The sequence below is a fragment of the Chaetodon trifascialis genome, chromosome 13 (assembly GCF_039877785.1).
Source record: "Chaetodon trifascialis isolate fChaTrf1 chromosome 13, fChaTrf1.hap1, whole genome shotgun sequence".
Classification (NCBI taxonomy): domain Eukaryota; kingdom Metazoa; phylum Chordata; class Actinopteri; order Chaetodontiformes; family Chaetodontidae; genus Chaetodon; species Chaetodon trifascialis.
Genome location: NC_092068.1, coordinates 24,739,875 through 24,762,576, shown reverse-complemented (window position 1 = coordinate 24,762,576; position 22,702 = coordinate 24,739,875). Strand labels below are relative to the sequence as shown.

The following is a 22,702-nucleotide window of genomic DNA, read 5'->3' as shown; positions in this document are numbered from 1 at the left end:
GTTTCAAAGACGATGACCAGAAGACAGCACAAAAGGAGAACGCTTCATTTCAGATATTTTATTGAACAGAAACAGTAATTTCAGGACATCAGACAGTAGAAAAGTCTGAAGGTCCTGTCCTGTTGTTGGTGTCCAGACTCCACAAAGTCCTAGGTGGTGGACAAAGAGGAGCATCCTGACCTGAAACCCTGCACGATGCACATCAACATTCTGCCAGTATGAGCAAGGTTAACTTTTACATCCTGGTGCCTGTTGCTTCAGTGCAGAGCTGAAAAGATCAGTCGATTGATATAAAATGAATTAGAAAGTATTTAGGTAGCCTAATCAATTGTCATTCTTAAAGCCAAATGCTTCTGTGTGAAATTCATTGATAAAACCTCTCAACCACCACAGGTTCTTTGTTGCTGAAGGTCCTTGGGAGTCTCGGTGCTCACGCTAAGCCAAGGTTTCCCCTTGGCCAGGTCGTGACATCTACATTATTGTGAAATGGTGCTGCAGCGCTGAACGAGCAGAGCTGTCTGATGTTTCTGTAGATTCAGTCCTTGGCATCCTGAGCTCCATCTCGCCTGGAACCTGCAGAGAAAACAAAAACTCACCTGTTCGCCTCCGACAGGTAGGACACAGCTTGGAAACGTCAGTGGAGAATTAAGTGACTCCACGTAGTGCTGGGCAATAAAACACTACTCAGCTCTGTGATGTTATCTCATGTATGTATGTATGTATGTATGTATGTATGTATGTATGTATGTGACAGACTCTATGTCTTCTACAAGTGTCTCAGACGCTAACCACCCAATCATAACATTCATTGTTCGAATCCAGGCAGGGATCTTTGCTGCAGGTCATCCCCTCATCTCCTGTCATCTCTAAACCATCTACAGAAGAATAAAAGGCAAACAGGCCAAATAGAGATGACAGAACAGAAACAAAATTTAAGTGTGGGATGATGAATCTATTACTCCAACTGGTCTTCCTGGATCTTATCTCACCGTTTCACCTGTATGTGAAACAACATGAACTTGCTACAAGGTCCCTTGCGCTGTTTTTAACACAGTGTCTGCAGACCAGGTGATGTTTCCAGGACTGATTTGCTTTTTCGGCCATCATCCCTATCCAGCAGCTGATGAAAAGACAACAAAGTCAATGTGTTTGTTTTTGTTAATGAACATTAATGTGCGCCTTCCACTCAAAGATAATTTCATCTGAGTAACTGAATAACAATGATTTTTAACTGTTCTGCTTTTAAAATGACTATGTGCAGCTACAACAATCTTTTTTTTTTAAATGAAGAAGCTGGAAACTTCAAATAATTACTGACGACAAGAATATTTTTATATCATTTTAGAGAAGTTGGAGGAGGATGAATGTGAAATGTCTTGTGTGACAGGTGTACAAGTACTCCAAATTTGGTCTTTTGTAAAAAAAAGAAAAAAAAAAAATCTCTATATCTATCTATCTATATATATAGAGAGAGATATAGATACACACACACACACACACACACACACACACATAGACAATACACGTTTTATACAATGGAGGATGACTGCCCTCATTTGTTAGAGCAATTCGGATTTCACAGAAAAAACATCATTTTGTTTATCATGACACATATTCACAACATGGAATTTTGTCACTTTCAGTCATATCGCCCAGCACTAAATAAACACAGTAAAAAGATTTGACTGAGTCATTTATTTGTTTTTAACCAAAAACAAAACAAAACAATACAAGGCAACGTCATGGTTAAAATGCTGATTGAGAAAACATTTTTTATTAAATGACATTCACTGCAGATTCAACAACAGTGTGTTTATCACTAAGATACCTCCATGGACATGAAAATATCAACGTCTACATGAAGAAAAGACTGAGATACAACAGATCAGTTGAGGTCAAATTTATTTTTGAAGACAGACGACATATTTTCCACATAGAACAGCTCTTCCTACATGTTAAGATGAGACTACAAACAAGACTGAATCCTTTATAGATGAAGTTTAACGAGATCAAAAGAAGTCCTGCAGTTGTCTGAATCAGTGCAACAGCCTAGCTATCATTAGAAATAAAGGACAACATAAAAACAGCAGAAAATAATGGATACACCTCTTAGCTTTTCTCTGAGGCCATCTTCCACTTCTCCAGAAAATCCTGCAGGTTCAGATTGAAAACATCGATGCCTTTGGGGGACAGATGGATGCCGTCCACCCGATAGAGACCCGTGTTTGCGCCGCACCTGATGTTGTCGTGGGTAAGCGAGGTGCCACCCAGGTCCGAGATGATGTTTTGGATCCTGCGATTCACCGTGCTTCGGACCAGATCGACTTCGTGGCTGTCAGCCGAGTGGCGCCACGCCCTCCGAGGGAGGATGTTGGACCACACGAGGACGCACTGTGGGAAGATGCTCCTCATAGAGGTAAGGTCCTTCTTGACAGAGGCCAGTAGGTCGGTGGGGCTGTCGGTGCTCAGGTCGTTGCCTCCCAGGTGCATGATGAGGACGTCCGGGTTGGGCCAGGTGACCTTGAGCTGGTGCAGCTGTGGCAGAAGCTGGGGCCAACTCATGCCCTGGGTGCCCTTCCACCAGATGGCCACCTTGCTGGAGTCCATACCCAGCTGCATGCCTACTTCTGCGGACTTGGCCCGTGACTCCGCCCAGTATACCAGCGAATGACCACAAATCCAAACGTTCTTGGGCTCGCTGCTGATTGGCTTGCCTAGAAATTTTAACAGAATTGATTTATAAGTCACAAGGCCTAAAAAATGTTTCTCACTGGTTGAACCCTAACTATCTCTTGCATTGGACCTCTAAAGCTTGGACTGTACAGCAGTCCTTTGGCTGGTTTCACAAAGCTCTATTGGACTGGTCTGTGCACTTTGGACAGTATTGGTTTTGCTCCAAGAACATTTTTACAGACTACAAGTACCAATCTTCATCAGCAATGCTGTGCAAAATGCAAAATGTTCTGCGACAAATATTGACCAATAATGATCTTTAAAATCACCCTCTCAACCTCTTTGTAGCTGTTTCTATCACGTACCTTTTTGCTCCCTTTTGCTGACGCTGTCCTGCATTCGCTGTTGTCATACACTTCTTAAATTCAGGAGCATCTTCTTTTTATTAAAGTTTTCTATCTCACCATAGCAACCATCATTTCATTGACTTCAGTAATAACTGCTGCACCAGCAAAATCCATCACGTTTTATACTTTACAGTTTAACTTAAAGTTAAAAATTAAAAAAAAACTTACTTGTGCAAAAGCAAAAGACAATTGACTAATCAACAAAATGACAACCTACCTTCACCGCCCAGACAACAAATTTTGCCATTCTGCAATGTACAAGTTTTCTTTTTCACTTCAAACTCTTCTGTGTCACTTTAAAATAAAACTGATAAAATACGTAAAATCGTTGAAAAAAATCTGGTTAACTTTTAGCTGCATATTTCTATCTTTTCCCTTGCTAACTGCTGGATTTATGTACACATCCCATTTGTCAATGCTAACTTAACAGATACATAACATGCAATATAGATACTAATAGACCATGAATGAAGCTAATGCATTTCACTAATTTGAATCCAGATATCTAATTTCTGTGCAATCTCATTCAAATTTCACTCTATCAAATTACAATAGTTTGACTTGAAATCATTATCATCAATGAATTTTTGATTTAAGTCTTCTTCCACGCTGCCTAATTCTGAGTTTCTTATGGTCTGAAGTTCATTCACAGTCCAGTATTTCGTTAAGAGAGAGGAAATGGAATTGAATCTCAAAAATAAATGACATTAAAGATGGTGTGTAGTAGTGTAGTTCATAGCATAACATCCATACAGCTCACATAAGGAACTTTGCCAAAGAAATATGTAGTTTCATGTCATTTTCTAAACGATCAAATTAGCTGTCAGATCAAATTTCTGACCATTGGTGTCATCGCGACTCTGAGGCAGACACACCATGAAACAACCTGCCATGGCAGAAATGCTGTCTAACTAGCTCTATTCTTAAAACTTTGTCTGATCTAGCTGACAAACTCATCCAAATAAATTATTTTAACATGTAAAATTCAAACTTTCCTTTTACATAAATTACGAGTAGTTGTCATGTCTCTGGATATCCAGAAAATGTGGTTGCACTCCACTCAGTCTGACACAAAATTGACTTACCCTTAAGAAGAGCCGGCTCAAAGACTTACCACAGTAAAAAAAAAAAGTGTCATATTGGATGCGTCACACACAATTCTGTATGTAGTGAAAAATGAAACATCTGGAGATTCGACTTTCTCGCGATAAACAACATACCTTAACTCCTGATAAATCAGACGGCACGCTGTTCTATGAGCTTCTGTTTTGCCAGGACAACTAAGGCCTCGACGTGGAGAGGCTCAGTAAAACACTGTAAAGGCTTTCATTAACATGGCTTGTATTTCTGCTTAGTAGATGGATCCGAGTTCGTAAGTTAAGATTTCAAACTATTCATTTTCTCTGTACAGGGTATTTTGTTATTTCATTGGAATAAAAGTGTAATTTCACAGTGGTATGAAATTCTTAGAAAGCTGACATGACGTGACCTGTCCATAAAACCAAACATGTAACTTATGAAAGTCAAAGTCCGAACGCTAACCCATTCCTACAAATCACATGAACCAGTTTCTAGATAAAAAACCTGTACAGACACTGAATTTTCTTCACGGTTATGTTAGTCTTGGAACGGCCCTGAGATTCACTCCTAGCAATGCAACCTCAAATGTTGACATCTAGACAATTCTTACTACACTGTGACCTGGACTGTTTAAGCCATGTCTGTAAAAGCCATCTTAACCTATAAGGCCGACTGTGTCCTGGGCCAGATGTGCTCCTCATGCAATCAGCCTGAGGCTGCATGAAAAAGGATTTATACAAAGTTTTAGCACATTTCATATTTTTGTTGTAGCAAACAACATCAGCTACGTAACACTTTGACATGAGAGCTGCTAAACAACCAAAGTAGCAATAATAGAGCTACCAAAGTACTACATACACAGTGCTGCCTACAACTAACAGTAGTACAGACTGAGGTGTGACCGGGGTGTGTCCTTTATCTTTGTCTTCCTCCTAGTGTTGTTCCTGAATAGCTAAAGATGAGTTACAGCATCATGAGGCAGGTTTGATAGCTGTCTCTTTCAGGTTTTACACTCAATGAACACCAGATCGACTTCGAGCTTAGCAATGGTTAAAAATCTTAAAGCTTTTAAGATTAAAAGCTAGCTTAAAATTTAAGCTAGCTGTACTGTGTTTACACTCAGTGGTCACTGTTGAAGTACAACTTCTTAGGCTACATTTTAGTTTGACAGTAATGATTCGGAGTGTCCTTTAGCATCCTTCTCTCTAGTCGTGATGCATGCATCCACTGGACCTTAGCTGAGGAGTTGAAGCTACTTTGTTGTTGCCTTCAATGGCTCCGATAAGGATGCCATGCCCTCTTCTAAACAAGGATGTAATCATTTCGTAGTGAAAGAGAGTCAATAATACAATATAGACAGAAATACTGTCATGAAGTCAATAATCACATCACAGTCCAAGGGGAATACCCAACCCAACTTTAACAAAATGACAGAGGAGGACAAGCAGAAGCAGCTTTGTAAACTCACTTCAATAAAAAAAAAAGAGGAAGAGTTCAGAGATTCCTGTGCAGGAAATTACTTCTGCCAGCACACTGAATGAAAGTAAATCTACTGGATCATGAGGTGGTTCCTAACTTTTTAGTCAGTTTTAATGACCATACACTACTGTGGCTTCGACCTTTTGTTCCTCAAGGAAACTCAAAGACAGAATTGTCGATGGCTGCTGAACACAATCCTCTTTGTGGTTCTTTACATTGCTGATGTGCCGAGATTGATCATATCTTAATGTTCGTCTTTGACCCCTCTCACGATGGAGGACTTTGCATCCATCCAAAACTACTAAAGATCTTGTATTTTGGACAATCTTGATATGGTACCAGCTTCCCTTCAGCAGTCCTTCATGTAAGAGACCCACTGTATGGCAAAGGAAGATGTTTATCAAATTGGGAACATGTACCCATTGAGTGATCACTGAGTGTAACAGTATCTAAGCTAAAAACAGTATACTGAAACGTAGCAAAACTACCTTGGTTGAGAAGTATCGTTGTAAATACATGTATCTACGAGGGCTGGGTATCATACCTCAATCATTTTTGGCTCGAACCAAAATGGATCTGATGTATCAACTACTGAAAGCTGTGAGGTATCAAAGCTGGCATCAAATGCTTCATCAATTTCACAGTTTTGTTTACTTCAATTTCCAACAATATCGACACTAAATGCAAGTCTATCTTAACCTCTCATAATCTCACCTGACATCGTAATACTTTCTGGACTCAAGTTGACTCTGTTCAAGCTAGATACCAATTAGAGTTACCATATGAAAAGAAAAAGACATTACTTGGCGGAGTTCAGCTTCAGTCGGCTTCTCGTCTTGATTGCTGGGACCAACCGTTTGGCTCGGCTAACGTGCGTGGCAGAAGAGCGACTGACTTTTGTCACGCTGCAATTCACTTAAGACATGTCGGTAACCTTAAAGAAGGGTTTTCTGCTCCATGTCAAGGCAACTCCTTAATAATGCAACCACGTGTGGCAGCTACTGGGAGATAACAAGAGTGGCTCGAAAAACACATTCTAACAAAACCGTTTCCAGGACAAACCCTAATGCGATTGGCGACCTCTGTCACAAGGTGAAAAAAGGTGGACCAAAATGATGCTCAAGGCAACTGTGAAACATTGTGGTGGAGCTAAGACAACTGAGAGATATCCTATGCTGAATTCTAAATCACATCTACGCAGAGACCGCAAGACCATCTCGATGGAGAAGCACAGATCTAGTTTAGCACCGTCTCTATGACAGCTGCTAACAGGGCGAATTAGGCCTTGTTAATCATGTGCATACTTTAATTAGTCGCGCACAAAACTTTGCGATACTTCTGGTCGGTGATCTTCTTAATGTTTCGACCACATCTTCGGTGATGTGGTTAATCCTGTATCTCTGGGTTTCTCGCCAATGCCTGGCTAACTGTCTGAGGGAGAGAGGCTATTTTAACCTTTTATAGGCATTTTCAAGTACCTGTCTACTCAAAGGCAAAAGAAAACAGAGCGTTTATCGTCTTAAACGTTAAAAGTAATAAAAATGGCATGCAGCTGTAGAAGGTTACCATGAAAATGTATTTATGCATGTGAAGAACTAGCACGCCGAGAACATGACCTGACTGACTGCTTAACTCACAAATCCCTGGAATTCAAAGGTTGCTGGTTCACTTTAATGGATATGTAATTCATCAAGGTCTGATACCTGGGGAGATCAATGCACCATCCTTGTTCCTCTCTCCTTTCTTGTGGGGAGCGAGCGTCTCCTTGTACTGCCGCTCGCTCTTTTCAAAAATCATCTGTTTATACAAATCCAGCTGCAAAATAAACAAGACACAAACAAAAACTTGTCAAGGCTTTGTCCTATGCTGCTGCAATATGACAGTGTTCCACCATGTCTAAGGTTTCTACCTGATGAAGTGTGCTAGTGTCTGTCTAGATCACCTGGGAAAACACACGGGTACGAAAACAAAACTGTGTGTTTCAAAGACAAATAATTTGTTGTCTCGTAGGAATTGTACTTTAGGAACCAACGGAAACAACTTGCACTTTGTGTCAAAAATCACATCCTTCTCATCTGTGCAATAAACTACACTCTTCCCAACAAGTTCTCGTACTTTTAATTGTTTTAATGTGTGAATACAGCACTTCCAATGCTGATCGTACCTTCTCCTTTTGTTTGGTCCTGATGTCGTCGTCTGTCTCTGCTGAGGTCTGAGGACTGGAAGCTGATGGAAACTCTGTGGGTAAGTTGAACTGAACTGTTTTGACCGGTCTGCCTTGCGGCTGCACACTCAGAGATTTCACCGTCTCAATGACCTTCAGGCATCTGGCCACTGTCGTAGATATGGTTGACTGCTCATCGCTTGGAGGATTTGATGTTTCCGGAGTTGATGTAACTGCAGCAGTGGTGAAAGTCTGCAAAGGACTGTGGGAATTCAGGGCTGGAGCTGCAGGAAGCTGGCCAATTATAGGAAAGACTGCCTGGCTGGAGGGTGGAGTAAAAGGAGGTTGGCCAGGGGGGCGTCGGGGTGGAGGTCCAGGAGGAGGCCCTGGAGGGAGCTGCCGTGGAGGAGGTCCTGCAGTGGGTCCAAATCTCTGGGGTGGCTGACCAGCTGCAAGAGGAGACGGAGTGGCCGTGCTGAGGGTTGTGGAGTTCGGGGCTGGGGGACTCTGGGTAGTGACTCCAAGGGGCCAGTTGATCAGTTGGGGTACATGTTGGTAGTGAGGAGGCGGAGGCCCAGGAGGAGGGTTCACAGGCACACTGGTGGTGGGTGTGCTGCCCATTGTCTTGGCAACACTCTGCAGTTGTTGCGCCTTCTTTAGTGCCTCCAACTCTTGCTGGTCCAGAAATCCATCATACTCAGAGACAGCTTTATGTCTGCTAAGTGGCTCTAAACTAGAGGACCTGGCAGGAGAGGGGGAATGGATGCGATCCGAGACAATGGAACCGGTTCGACTCCTTTTCGCTTCTTCCTGTGGGGATGACAAAGTGTCTCTTTCTGCAGATGAGGACTTTGGGCTGTAGATTTTCTCTTGGGCTCTGCTCGCCAGTTTGCACACATCTCCTGTACTCAGCTTCAGGCCAATCGAACGGAGTAGACTCTGGATCTTGTCATAGGGTTCTGTCTTGCACTTAGCTTCCTCACTTGTCCTTTCTACTGACGACCGTTTAGGGCTTAGTTGGTTCTTGTCCCCTTCTGGTGCTAGACTGCTGCCGGCTGGCTTGTGAGCCAATCCCACAATCCGAGAGAACCCCTTGCCATCTTGAAGCGCTCGCTCGTGAGGCAGAAGATCATCATTCACATAAATCGGTTTCGATTTCTTCTCGGCATCCCCCTTTTTATTAAGCATGTCAAGGAAGCGATCCAGGGGTGGTTTCTCAGCTGATTGGTGTGGCGTTGTGCTCTTCAGTTTGGGAGACGGGCTTCTTGGAGGCGGGCTTCTTGGAGGCGGTTCTGTTGGAGAAGGAGGTCTGAAAGGGGCTTGAGAAGATGAAGTGGCAACACTATGCGTCATTGGAAGTTGGGTGGGGGCAGCAGAAACTTGCCCGCTATGAGAAGAAGTTGAGGAAGCGTGGGGTTCAGGAGACAGGATCTGTTTGACAGGCCGATATGGATCATCGTACGGTCTGTCCACATACGCTGGATCGTAGTTGCGATCATCATAAGGTTCGTCATAAACATCGTAGCGATCAGTGTAACGCTGGCTGGCAGATGGAGGGCCACCATAAACACGAGTTTCATAAGGGCTATCACAGTAGGGACGGTCACCGTAGGGGCGATCACCATAAGGACGGATAGCGTACGGATCACCGTAGTGGTCGCCGTACCGCCTATCTTGGTAAGGACTGTATGGCCGGTCATAATAACGATCGTCATAAGGTTGAGGAAGACGATGGTGGTACTCGGGTCCCTCCGCTTGTTTCTTCAAGATGGACCGGACCGGTCTGTACTCAGTCAGCGGGACGGCGATCCTGCCATGGTCGTAGTCTATGCAGGTCCTTTGTCCAGGGTCTACGTCCACCAACGACTTCTTGTAAGCAATCATCTCGTTCAGCTCCTCCAGCTCCCGCTTCTTCCTTGCCAGCTCGTCGTCCATGACTCCGACACGTCTGCTGTGAGGAGGGCTCACCTCCCTCCTCCTCCTCTTGTGACTCTCTTCGCGCTCTCTGCTGATTTTGCTCCTCTTCTTGCCCGCCCTGTCCTTGCTTCTCTCCCTGCTCCTGCTACGGCTCCTGCTGGAGCTCTTGCTCCGGCTGCGGCTCCTGCTGCGGCTCTTAGCCGCGCTACCGGTGCGCTTGCTTGACCTCTCTCTGCTTCGGCTCCGCCTGTTCCTGCTGCTTTTACGGTCACGGTCAATGCTGGTGCTGCGTTTCCTTTTGAGGACACGTCCAAACTGGTCTCTGGGTGGACTCCTGCTCCTACTTTTACTCATACTCCTGGCCCGAATCCTACTTTGACTCCTGCTCCTACTTCTGCTGCGGCCGTGTCTGTGCCGAGTGGCACTGTGATCCCTTCTGCTGATACCGGTCTCGCTGTCCTGCTTCCTGAGAGTTTTCACCACCGCCTTCAGCTTGTCTGCCTCTGGTTTATCTTTCCTGAAATGTCACAAGTATGTAACACAGGTTCAGCTTATTTGAATAACTTAGCAAAGTGCGCATTTTTCGACATCTTCTATAGCAGCAATGTATATGTATGTATGTGTATCTGTATGTATATATCTTTACGTCATGACTTTCTGCACACTTGACTGTGTTCAAACATAACACCAATAAATAGATTCATAACTCACTCAGTGTCTTCTGAAGCTTTTGTCAGCTTGATGGTCATCTACCAAAAGAAACAAATACATATTAGAAAGAGAATAGTAATCATCTGAAAAAATGAATAAACAGCAAGATCTTCATTTCGTCCCACATCGTAACTGAGCAATATAAATCCACCTCTCCTTACCTTTCCTTTGTTGGCTCCAACACCGCAAAATTTCCTAACGGGGAGGAAAACTCTCTCTGTGAAACGTTTTATCCTGATGGCCTGGTTCCCCCCGTCCGCAGTTTCATGCTTGGAGAAAATATGATAAACGTGTTTTTAGTGCGAAATGTTTAAGATAAAATACATTATTATTAATGGTTGGTACTGGTTCTGACTCCCCTGCGGCCACATGCTGTCAGTAGTTCTGCTTATGAAAATCTAAACGCTCGAGCTTCTTGTCCTGATCTAATCTGATTTTCTGCAAAGTTTCTTTTTAATGCTAAACCCCCTGTAAAAACGCCTCACAAATCAGAAGTCTCATTAAAAAGGACAAAGAGGATAGGATGAGGAGGACTCACCGGGACCACGCTGAACTCCACCTTCTCATTCAGCTCCAGTTTCTTCTTCTCCATCACCTCTGATATGTGGAAGTAGAGTTGAGGGTTCTGAGTGCACTTGATGAGCCCCGAGTCGTCCGAGAACTCGATCACAATTCCCTGGTTAGAAAGACACACGATTAAAACACACGACAGGGTTTGGCTGGTGTCCACATTCACATCTGCTCCCAGTTTGGCGTTTACTGAACGACGAACAAACTGAGGAGACGGTCGTTTAAAAGCCTTACGTGTCGACGTTGTTCGGTGGACTCTTCGAAGGAGTCGGGGAGAATTTCCACGTAGGTTGCTCGCTCCTCTTTGGTCACCTGATGGGTGGCGATGTTGAAACGCACCTTCACAGATCAAACACAGCTCAGGATCAGAAATCAAGAACTAAAGAACCGTCTGCTGCTCATTTCTCTAAAAGTGAAAGCTGCTGAACAACAACTTCAAATACAAACAGACAAAGCATTGTTGAGTGGAAAAAAATCTCACAGCTGTCCTTTCTTTAATGACTAATGATGACATCCACCCTTCAGCGTTTGTTGAGGGGAAACGAGTCCATGCTCTCCACCCTGTTTTTGTTTTAATCTGGTCTCTTCTGTGTGCCGCTGTAACACCTGATGCCCCCCTCCCTGAAATCAGTAGTCTTGTGACACAACACGATCCTCTCACCTTGTCTCCATCAAACATGGTGCCGTTGGTCAGCAGGTCATTGGGACCGAAGGGAAGCTGTTTCTGTTGACCGTCGATGGTCATGACCAGTCGACCCATCTCTGGGTCTGCTTTGGCTCTGCCCCCTGCTGCGGCTCCACCTCCAGCATCAGCACAATGACTTCTCTTCACCTCCTCATCCTCCTTTTTCATCTCCGTCTTTCCCTCCTTTCCTCCGTCTCCTTCAGGTTTTCCTTCTGCCCCTTCCGTCTCATCTTCATCCATTTTCTCCACCTTAATTTTGACCTGCAAGATAAATATATTTCATAATGTTTGAATACATTACAAAGTCAGGTGGAACTGACCGTGTGGGGCAGTTGGTCAAGCTGGGCCTGTAATTCACTGTATTCATGTATGTTTATATTGGAGGGAGTTTTATTCTCTCTCTTGAATGCTGTAAGTCTGATGCTGCAGGCATGTGTGTTTGCAGAGCTTCAGGAGGGTAGCCGAGGGAATCCGACCAGGGATTTGCTGCACAGCTGCTGAGTTCGAAGTATATTTTCTTTTGTTTGTTTGTTTCTGGTTTGTCTATGAATGATGAGCCACTATCTTGGTGGTGTGTGTGTGTCTGTGTGTGTGTGTTGAGTATCAACCAACTTGTCCCTTGTGCTTGAAGCCGTTTCTCACTCAATAAAGTTAGATTTGGCATAACAAAGACTATTTTTGTGAATGTAACGCTCCTCTCTGGTCGTGGATGTCTGAACAGCGTTTGAACTCGTCCGAGTGACACACATTATTTAGATTTTTCTTTCTTCGGGCCTGGAAAAAACAATATCCCAAACTCATGAACTTTCCAGGATTTTCAAGACTTTTGCAGTCATTTCTTTCTGTACCTGTTCGAGGGAAGCTTGTCCACCCTCAGCACCTCCTTCTCCTCCTCGCTCCTCCTCCGGCTCCTTCTTGATCTTCCTCACGTTTTTGGAAATGGCTTTGAGGACGGTGCCTTCAAATCGCTCCTTGCTGATGTCGTCCAGCGTGTCGGGGTCTCTCATTTTGAAGCCGAGCGGCGTCCACTGCAGGACGACAGGAGGACAGAAGACGGCGAGAAGTCATAAACACTTCAGTCTGTTTGAGGAAGAAAAGCACTTGGAAATGGATAAAAAGAGAAACTGGCACTCTGTTCAATGTGAGTCTTGATATTCTGGGGAAAAAGACTTAAAACATTAGCTTTTAAAGTGAATGAGGACAAAAAAAAGTCTGGGCAACATTTAGGACAGACCTTAAGTCAACCGAACAGTTCTTTAGCTTCTACTTCAATGTTAATCGCATGTTTAATGACATTTTTCATTATTAATTGTACAGATTAGTGGTAATCTCCTCCTTGAACTGCCACCTTATCATGGTGGAGGAGTTTGAGTACCCGAATGATCCTAGAGGCTATGTTGTCCGGGGCTTAATGCCCCTGGTAGGGTCTCCCAAGGCAAACAGGTTCTAGGTGACGGGTCAGACTAAGAGCAGTTCAAAAAGCCCCTATGAAAGACATCAAATCAAGGAAGCGTACGTCGCCCGGATTGGCGTCACCAGGGCCCCGCCCTGGAGCCAGGCCTGGGGTTGGGGCTCGCAGGCGAGCGCCTGGTGGCCGGGTCTTTGCCCACGGGCCCCGGCCGGGCACAGCCCGAAGGAGCGACGTGGGCCCGCCTTCCCGTAGGCCCACCACCCGCAGGAAGGATCAGAAGGGGCCGGTGCTATGTGAAATGGGTAGCAGTCGTGGGCGGGGGCCCCGACGACCCAAACCCTGGTCGACGACTCTGGCTATGGGGACATGGAATGTCACCTCACTGTGGGGGAAAGAGCCTGAGCTAGTGCGGGAGGTTGAGCGGTACCGGCTAGAGATAGTCGGGCTCACCTCCACGCACAGTCTGGGCTCTGGAACCCAACTCCTTGAGAGAGGCTGGACTCTCTTCTACTCTGGAGTTGCCCGCGGTGAGAGGCAGCGAGCTGGTGTGGGCTTGCTTATAGCCCCCCAGCTCAGCCGCCATGTGTTGGAGTTCTCCCCGCTGAGCGAGAGGGTCGCTTCCCTGCGCCTTCGGGTTGGGGATAGGTCTCTCACTATTGTTTCGGCCTACGGGCCGAACAGTAGCGTAGAGTACCCGGCCTTCTTGGAGTCCCTGGGAGGGGTACTGGAAAGTGCTCCAACCGGGGACTCCATTGTTCTGCTGGGAGACTTCAATGCTCACGTGGGCAGTGACAGTGACACCTGGAGGGGTGTGATTGGGAGGAACGGCCTCCCCGATCTGAACCCGAGTGGTGTTCTGTTATTGGATTTCTGTGCTAGTCACAGTTTGTCCATAACGAACACCATGTTCAAGCATAAGGGTGTCCATCAGTGCACGTGGCACCAGGACACCCTAGGCCGGAGGTCAATGATCGACTTTGTAGTCGTATCATCTGACCTTCGGCGGTATGTCTTGGACACTCGGGTAAAGAGAGGGGCTGAGCTGTCAACTGATCACCACCTGGTGGTGAGTTGGATTCGCTGGCAGGGGAAGAAGCAGGACAGACTTGGCAGACCCAAACGTACCGTGAGGGTCTGTTGGGAACGTCTGGCGGAACCCGCTGTCAGGGAAGTTTTCAACTTGGACCTGTTCCCGGTGCATGTTGGACTCCGGCAGGGCTGCCCTTTGTCACCGGTTCTGTTCATCATTTTTATGGACAGGATTTCTAGGCGCAGCCAGGGGCCGGAGGGGGTTCGGTTCGGGGGCCGGCAGATTTCGTCTCTGCTTTTCGCGGATGATGTTGTCTTGTTGGCTACCTCGAGCCAGGACCTTCAGCATGCGCTGGGGCGGTTCGCAGCCGAGTGTGAAGCAGCTGGGATGAGAGTCAGCACCTCCAAGTCCGAGGCCATGGTTCTCGACCGGAAAAAGGTGGCTTGCTCCCTTCAGGTTGGGGGAGAGTTCCTGCCTCAAGTGGAGGAGTTTAAGTATCTTGGGATCCTGTTCTCGAGTGAGGGACGGATGGAGCGTGAGATTGACAGGCGGATCGGTGCAGCGGCTGCAGTAATGCGGTCGCTGTATCGGTCTGTCGTGGTGAAGAAGGAGCTGAGCCGAAAGGCGAAGCTCTCGATTTACCGGTCAATCTACGTTCCTATCCTCACGTATGGTCATGAACTTTGGGTCATGACCGAAAGAACGAGGTCCCGGATACAAGCAGCTGAAATGAGTTTCCTCCGCAGGGTGGCGGGGCGCTCCCTTAGAGATAGGGTGAGGAGCTCTGTCACCCGGGAGGAGCTCAGAGTAGAGTCGCTGCTCCTCCGCATCGAGAGGAGTCAGCTGAGGTGGCTCGGGCATCTCTATCGGATGCCCCCTGGACGCCTCCCTAGGGAGGTGTTCCAGGCATGTCCCACCGGGAGGAGGCCCCGGGGAAGACCCAGGACACGCTGGGGTGACTATGTCACTCGGCTGGCCTGGGAACGCCTCGGGATCCCCCTGGAAGAGCTGGAGGAAGTGTCCGGGGAGAGGGAAGTCTGGGCGTCCCTGCTCAGACTGCTCCCCCCGCAACCCGGCCCCGGATAAGCGGAAGACAATGGATGGATGGATAGATTAGTGGTAATAAGAAAGTTTGTGTTTGTAAATGCGAAGTCATAAACAAAACTCAACCTGAGACTTCACCATAGTTACAGTACTTCACTTAAATCTAACTGAGTTAAAGTAACCTCATACTAAACACGAAGCCAGACTCCGCCTAACTAAACTTAGCTCTCTTAAACTAAAACTTTAAACTACACTAAACCCGAGAGTAAACCTTAAATCAAAACAAACGAAAGAAAATTAAAGTAAAATTAAAGCTCAAACTAAATCCAACCTTAAACAAAACTAAATGAAAGTAAACCTCCAAACACTGATTAAAGTAAAGCTTAAACCAAATGAAACTAAACTAAATCGGATTTGATCTTCTCTCTGAAGAAACAGCTTGTGGTTGACTTCTTCCCAGACTTTAAAATCAAAGATGGAAAACAATGGAAAACATGTAGCTGCTGCGCTACAGACACGTCGTTCTCAAATTCAAATTGGTGTCGCTGCACTGAATCAAACACGTCAACGCATGAACTGACAGCAGAAATAAATGAACATCAGCGAACAAAGAGCTGAAATCAACTTGTTTCCATCTCTGAATCTGAAGACAGATGTTAAATCTGATCTCTACCGTCTGTTTCTCACCTTGTATTTGGCCGCTGCCAGCGCCGCTGCCACCTCCTCCTTCTTCTTCCTCTCCACCTCTCTCTCCTCCTCCTCCCTCCTCTTCCTCTCCCCCTCTTCCTCTCGTTTCCTCCGCTCCTCCTCCTGTTTCCTCCTCTTGTCCTCCTGCTCCCGTCTTTTCTGCTCCTCCAGGATTTTGTCTTCAACCCTCTTCGTCCTCATTAGCCTGATGGCTCTCTTTGTGGATTTCACCTGCGGACACAAAGCCACGGCGTCAGGATGTGGGACGGACTCACTTCCTGTCCTCTGTTGTCCAGCGCGGGGCTTCAGTCTCCGTCACTCACCATGGCCACTGTAAACTCCACCTCCTTCTCGACGTCTGTGGAGTCGAACTCGGTGTCGCTGAAGTTCTCGCAGATGTCAAAAGGAAGCTCACCGTGCTCCTGGGACTTGATGATGCCTTCTTCAGCTCCCAGACGGCTGATGACGCCCTGAAAGACAGAAGCAGAGAAAATCTGCAAGATGAAGTCTTCATCAGGACAGCTGCAGAGGACAGCCTCTGTCCCACGTTTCTCGTCGGACAGTCGATCTAAGCGCTACGCCGAGCTGCGTCTCATGTGCGTCTCTTTGAATCTGTGGCTCCTGCTCCTCTGTAGGAGGGAAGGGGCCCCGGGGCCATGTCATTAATTTCCCTTTGGGATAATCAAGTTAATCAATCAAAAATCCAATAATCTGATTGCGGTCAGACACGGCACAGACCCCATCAGGTGTAAAATGACCACAGATGAAGAGGACAGCTCAGTGTGAAGCATGGTCAGCAAACGTCTGTCTCACCAGCTCTCTCTTCTCTTTGGTGTAGCTGAAGGTGAAGGGGACTTTGGGTTTGATGTTGGCCGCTCTCCTCTTTCTGGTCACCGTGTCGATCAGCAGGTTGATCAACACGTGGTCGTTCTTCAGCAGCGTGACGCCGCAGTCCCGGTGGTCGAAGGTCACGTTGGTCCTGATGGGGCCGATGTTGGCGTGGATCTGACCTGGGTAACCCTGCAGGGTGGGCTAAAAGAGGGCAGTGTCACCGATCAGAAGCAAGAATCACTTTACATTTCAAACCAGTTCCAAACTGGTGGGATGGCGATCGTTCACAAAAACAAACCGCTGAGAGCAGAACGAACAGAAACGTGGAAGTTGTGGCTGTGCAGGTTGTTCTACGAGCACACAACGCGTTTGAAGATACTGGCTGAACAGTTACAGGCAGTCTTCATCGTTAGACGACGACCTCTTTGTAAAGACCGCGGGATTCGCGTGGAGTCTCTCTCACCGTGGGCTCGATGATCGGCTGGCTGACGATGCCCTCGTACAGCTCTGCGTCCAGCGTCATGTTGGGCAGCTGCTCCGGCTTCACGCTGGCCTTCCCTCTGAGCGACACGAAAGACTCGTGTTTACTGTCGCCGTCGGCGTTTTGGTTCTCGCGTTCCTTGGTGGCGTCTGCGGTGGCGGCGCAGAGCGTCAGCAGGAGGGGCTCCTTCACCCGCCGGATCCTGATAGCCCGCTTCCCTGCTCTCAGCTGAGGAAAACAAGACAAAAACAGAGCAATGCTTTAGAATCAACTCCACCCCAGGAATTCAGTCAAAACCACAAGAGGAAGTCAAGACTGTAGGAAGTCTTTGCTTCAGCGTGAGCTTAGGACTAGAAGGTAAAAATAAGCCCCGCCCCTGAGTGGCAGCAGTGGGCGGAGTCCTCACCGTGATGACGGTGAACTCCACCTCCTCGTTGATGTCCTCGGTGGTGAACTCGACATCGCTGAAGTTCTCTTTGATGTCGAAGGGAAGCTCGCCGTGTTCGTCCGACTTGATGACGCCTTCGCTGTCTTTCACACTGATGATGACTCCCTGCGGCGAGAGAATGAAAACACAGATGCTCAAAGGCTGAAGACCATCCACGCCGATAACACAGAGGTTGTACCGAACGATCATCGCTGTCACTTTCCAAAGAGCTTCTGATGAATTTGGGTTTATGTGTCGCAAAATGTGTAACCGAATCAGGATGCCGTCAGCGAAGTTGGTCATCGTGCAGTCAGAGTTACGTTTCAGCCGCTCTTAAACTGGTGAGAGGAGAGTTTCATGTCAGCAGCTGAAAGGTGAACAGAGAGCAGCTCTCACCTCCTCCCTGGACTCCTTGGTGTGACCGAAGGTGGAAGGGATTTTGGGTTTGATGTTGGTGGCTCTCCTCTTCTCGGTGACAATGTCGGTCAGCAGGTTGATGAGCACCTGGTCGTTCTTCAGCAGCGTCACCGTGCTGTCCTTCCTGTCGAACGTCAGGTTGGTCCTCAGCGGCCCGATGTTCACGTAAACCTGACCGGGGTACTGACGCTCGCCGAGCTGCGGGCCGACAAAACAGACGGGGTCAACGACAGGAAACGGGAAGGACCGCGACGGTCGACGGGTTCAACTCTTAACTGACCTGAGGCTCCACGATGGGCTGGCTGACCACCGCCTCGTAGATCTCTGTGTCCACGTTCTCCGTTCCACCAGGAGCCACTTTAACATCCGTCGCTATCAGACTGTTCTGCTCAGAAACGCGTCACATTAAAACCGGATTTAGAAAGAAGCCATCAGTACAACTGAGTTTTAAGAAGAACATCAAAAAGAGCTGAAACCTGAAAATGAGATAAACTTTAATTCCTCACTTGGACAAACTCTACAGTAAAACAACGTAACAAGACAAACACAACAAAGATTCATTCATTATCTGCATCCAAATTAAGCAAAGACAAGATGGGAAGAAGATGCTGGAATATTTTCAACTAATCAGCAACACACACAGCTTATTAGAAACCCGCAGATGCGACAGTCACGCCGATTCAATGAGCAAAACGGAAAACATCAGCGTCGTCAAGATGTTGAGAGGATCCGATAAAAACTCGGCCGTCATTTCTCGTCCCAGTCTTCTGGAACCTGTGTTACTCCGTACGCCAACACAACCTCTAGGATGACAATTAAAAAGGTGAAATCTGTGCCTCACCTTCTCTTTGCAGGCAGTGAAGTGAACTCTGACCCCGGGTGTCATGGCTTTGGGGTTTCCAAAGAAGGCGTCAAACCTGAAGGTGAACTTCTCCAGATCTTCCCTCTCGATGTAGCCGAACGTCGGCTGAGGGTCGGAGACGCAGGAACATTTGATTAGTGACCACATCTGGACTAATCATAAAGCATTTATGTTCTTGCTCAGAGGACATCGGTCGTTCAGACAGACCGTGTTGAAGCCTGACATGCAGCACATTTCCACCTCAGGAACTTTACCTGCGTTTCGACCAGCAGAACCGGGGACTACATTTATCTCCCGGATCCCCAAAAGTTCCTGCTCTGGGTGGAGAATTCAAGAACTATCAGAGATGAACGTTGCTGACTGGTAAAACAAAGGCCGCTACAACTACCGTACGCCAACACGTTCATCATATGGACCTAATTGACGACGATACGTTCGCATTTCTGCTGAAAACACGTCGTCAAAAAACGTCAGTGAAAGCAGGACGATGAAAAACTTGAATTCACAGAGTTAGACGTGGAAACGTTCTGGGGCTTTGCAGAGCGATGCGTGGGGAGGATCGGCCAGAGCCGGACAGACACAACGAACAATATGCGACCTGATGACATCATCAGTCACGTGACAACATCTGCTGGCTTTCTTACCCCGATGAATGAGATGATCCCCATCGACCTGCCTGGAGGAGGCCTGAGGACACAAAGAGACAGCAGGTAACAGTCTGTTCTCAACAGCTACAATACCACAGAAGAAGACACCCTGTAAAGGTAGGAGCTACAGGAAGTGACATTGTGCTCAGTAACGAGGCGTATTGACCTTGACAAGCAAACAGGGATCACTTTTTATATTTGGCCACAGCAGACACATCACTTCAACACAAACGAATCAATACATTCATATCAAAGTCCAAACCCTCCAGATGTTTTCAGTCCCGCTCCATTTGGCTCCACCTGTAGTTTCTGGTGGTAAAAGCTGGTCAGGCTTAATACTACAGCTCCCAGAATTCAGCAGGGGCAGCAAAACAAACTACTGTGGTATTAATAAGGAAGTCCGTCAATAATCGGCCTGACTTTACTTACTTACTTTTATTTTTACTGCAGTACTTTAGTCAGCGGGCCACAGGCTCAGCCATCGTTGCGTTGCCTCATTCTGAGACAGACGGTAACTTCACACGTATTAAATGGCAATCTGTGTGTCTGTTACTGTCACAATGACTGTAATACAAAAGGCACAGGCCTTTGATTTCCTGAGGAACGGTGAACATCGCAGAAGCTGCCAAAACGTGGACACAATTTAGAAAATCAGGGTGTTTCCCACCACCATGAGCACTTTTTCTCAGCACCCAAGCTCAGTGACTTAAAAACAGCCGACCTGTAAGGGCTTACTTGTCAAACGTGCGTTTTCCCAGCAGGCCGAGAGCTCCTGCAGCCTTGTCCGGCTCGGGTTTAGGTTGCGGTTTAGGTTTTGGGGCAGCCGCGGGTTCAGCCGCAGGTGCTGCGGGGACAGCCGGCTCGTCTGTGGCTTTCTTAGTCACCTCCGGAGTCGATTCAGCCGCCGGAGCTGAAATCAACGCTTTAATCTGAAACAGAAAACGACAGAGAGAAAAACAAACTGCTGAAACACCAGACGAGGTTTATACCGACCGAATACCTGGACCACATACGACTGATCTCTGACTGAAGTAAGAGTACCAGTGTATGTAATTTCACTTAAAGTCACAAGGAAAAGTCCCACATTCAAAATGTAATTTCACTTAAAGTGCCAAAAGTGAAAACTCTCATTATGCAGAATAATGTATGACGCTTGATTCTCATTGTTGATGCATTCATGCGTTCGTCGCTTTGACGTTGACGCTAAAGGGTGGAGCTGATTTTAATGTCTTTATATTCTGCTGGGTAGCTTGTGAATTCCCCCCCCCCCCCCCCCCGGGATCAATTAAGTTTTATCTTGATCCACAGTATGACAGCATAACTTATTACTCCATTAGATTTTACTCCATTCATATGAAACTGCAGGTATATTAATAGCTATATTTGTCAATACAGAAAGTCTTACTGGCCTGCACTCACCCACTCAGGCTGGTCCGGAGGCGGGTTGGGCATCACTTCCTCTACGACAGGCTGAACACACACAGACACAAAGGTTTCAGGAATGACAGGTTAACTCTCCACAACTTCACCTTCAAGCTGCACTGGCAGGACAGAGCTTCAGAAAGAACAATAACCAATCAATATTCAATCACAAGGCACGGCCAAGTCATATGATCAATAAAAGAGACATTAAATAACACTGAGGAAAAGATGCAGGACACAAGTGAGCCCAACGGAAACTGGGAGCCGCTGGAGGAAGCTGCTGAGCCGCTCACCTCTCCTGTCCAGCCGGGAGGAGGGTAGGCTGGGAACCCCACCGTGGGGACGCATGCTGGAGGCGGGACAGGAGGCATGGGCACCGGTCCGTAGACTGCGGAGTCCGGCGGAGGCATCACGACAGGAGGAGCTGGTACAGGTCCGTGTGGTACAGGTCTGGGTGGAACAAGCTCGGGTCCCCACGGCTCAGGAGGACCTTCCGGACCAAAGCCAGGGGGTCCCCAGTCCGGTGGACGAGGTCTCCAGTCTTCGGGATGAAGTCTCCAGTCGTCGGGATGAGGACGTCTCCACTCATCGGGGTGCAGAAGTCTCCAGTCATCGGGGTGCGGAGGTCTCCAGTCGTCGGGGTGCGGAGGTCTCCAGTCGTCGGGATGGGGAGGTCTCCAGTCGTCGGGATGGGGAGGTCTCCAGTCGTCCGGAGGAGGCAGCCAGTCGTCGGGATGAGGACCCCAGCCGGGTGGCGGCGGTCCTCTTGGTCCCCAGTCAGGTGGCGGAGGCCCTCTCGGGCCCCATCCTTCAGGTGGTGGTGGCCCCCAACCTCCGGGCGGCGGTGGACCCCATTCATCGGGCGGTGGGGGCCCTCTCGGGTCCCATCCTCCTGGTGGCGGAGGACCCCAGCCTCCTGGCGGCGGAGGACCCCAGCCTGGTGGACCCATGTCGTGCAGAACTCCATCATTGCCCGGCGGTCCCATGGGGGGTCGGTTCCTCGGCGGACCCGCTCCTCGTCCCATTTCCTCACCGAGACACAGCTGAAGGGGCTGCTAGCGCGGCTTAGCGTCAAAACAGACAGCTAGCTGCCGAGTCAACCGACTAATCAACAAAACACACGAAAACTCATCGGTTAGCACGCCACTTACTTTCTTCTAATACCATAGCTTCACAAATACCCGCTGAACTGATAGAAATGTTGATATTTTCACTGGAAAGTCAACAATTCAACGCTAAAGTATGACCAAACACCAGCGATGAGTGCATGCGTTCTTCTTCTTTCCACTGTCATGGCGGCCGCCAAACAGCTTCTGGATTCACTACCGCCTCCACCCTCAGGAGGACGAAACTGCAACATCTTTATGACAACACATTCAGACAATAAAACAGCTCCTAGGGTCACACTTTAAAACAACGAAGAAATGACAGAGAGGCAACATTCAAGATTGTTTTTCCAGAAGACTGGACTGTGGGCAGAAATGTACTTCACTCTAAACTGAATTTGAGTTATCTGCATTTGAATGACTTAGCTTGAATAGTCGTATTTTATCTTATCTTATCTTGCAGTTTCGTCCTCCTGAGGGTGGAGGCGGTAGTGAAGCTTCCTCCAGCTTCCTCCAGCGGCTCCCAGTTTCCGTTGGGCTCACTTGTGTCCTGCATCTTTTCCTCAGTGTTATTTAATGTCTCTTTTATTGATCATATGACTTGGCCGTGCCTTGTGATTGAATATTGATTGGTTATTGTTCTTTCTGAAG

At 47.3% G+C, this 22,702-nt stretch overlaps 1 protein-coding gene across 3 annotated transcripts; it reads right to left on the bottom strand.

The window, feature by feature from the left end:
* Positions 1 to 161: 161 nt before the first annotated feature.
* LOC139340824 (uncharacterized) lies at positions 162 to 22,234 on the bottom strand. 3 transcript variants are annotated; one of them, XM_070976804.1, is made up of 22 exons: positions 21,239 to 22,217; positions 20,943 to 20,993; positions 20,259 to 20,452; positions 19,521 to 19,563; positions 18,856 to 18,981; positions 18,295 to 18,402; positions 17,994 to 18,212; positions 17,577 to 17,723; positions 17,153 to 17,398; positions 16,672 to 16,890; positions 16,182 to 16,328; positions 15,859 to 16,089; positions 12,535 to 12,714; positions 11,663 to 11,947; positions 11,236 to 11,340; positions 10,970 to 11,107; positions 10,593 to 10,700; positions 10,432 to 10,469; positions 7,804 to 10,237; positions 7,343 to 7,454; positions 753 to 875; positions 162 to 702 (listed from the first exon to the last, which is right to left on the bottom strand). In XM_070976804.1, exons 1-21 carry the CDS (start codon positions 21,968 to 21,970, stop codon positions 778 to 780), a joined length of 5,961 nt encoding a protein of 1,986 aa, XP_070832905.1. In that variant the 5' UTR covers positions 21,971 to 22,217; the 3' UTR covers positions 162 to 702; positions 753 to 777. The 3 variants fall into 3 exon arrangements, with proteins under 3 accessions (XP_070832905.1, XP_070832904.1, XP_070832903.1); XM_070976803.1 differs by lacking the exons at positions 162 to 702; positions 753 to 875 and adding an exon at positions 1,676 to 2,714 and having other exon boundaries at positions 18,295 to 18,399; positions 21,239 to 22,234; XM_070976802.1 differs by lacking the exons at positions 162 to 702; positions 753 to 875 and adding an exon at positions 1,676 to 2,714.
* Positions 22,235 to 22,702: the final 468 nt, after the last annotated feature.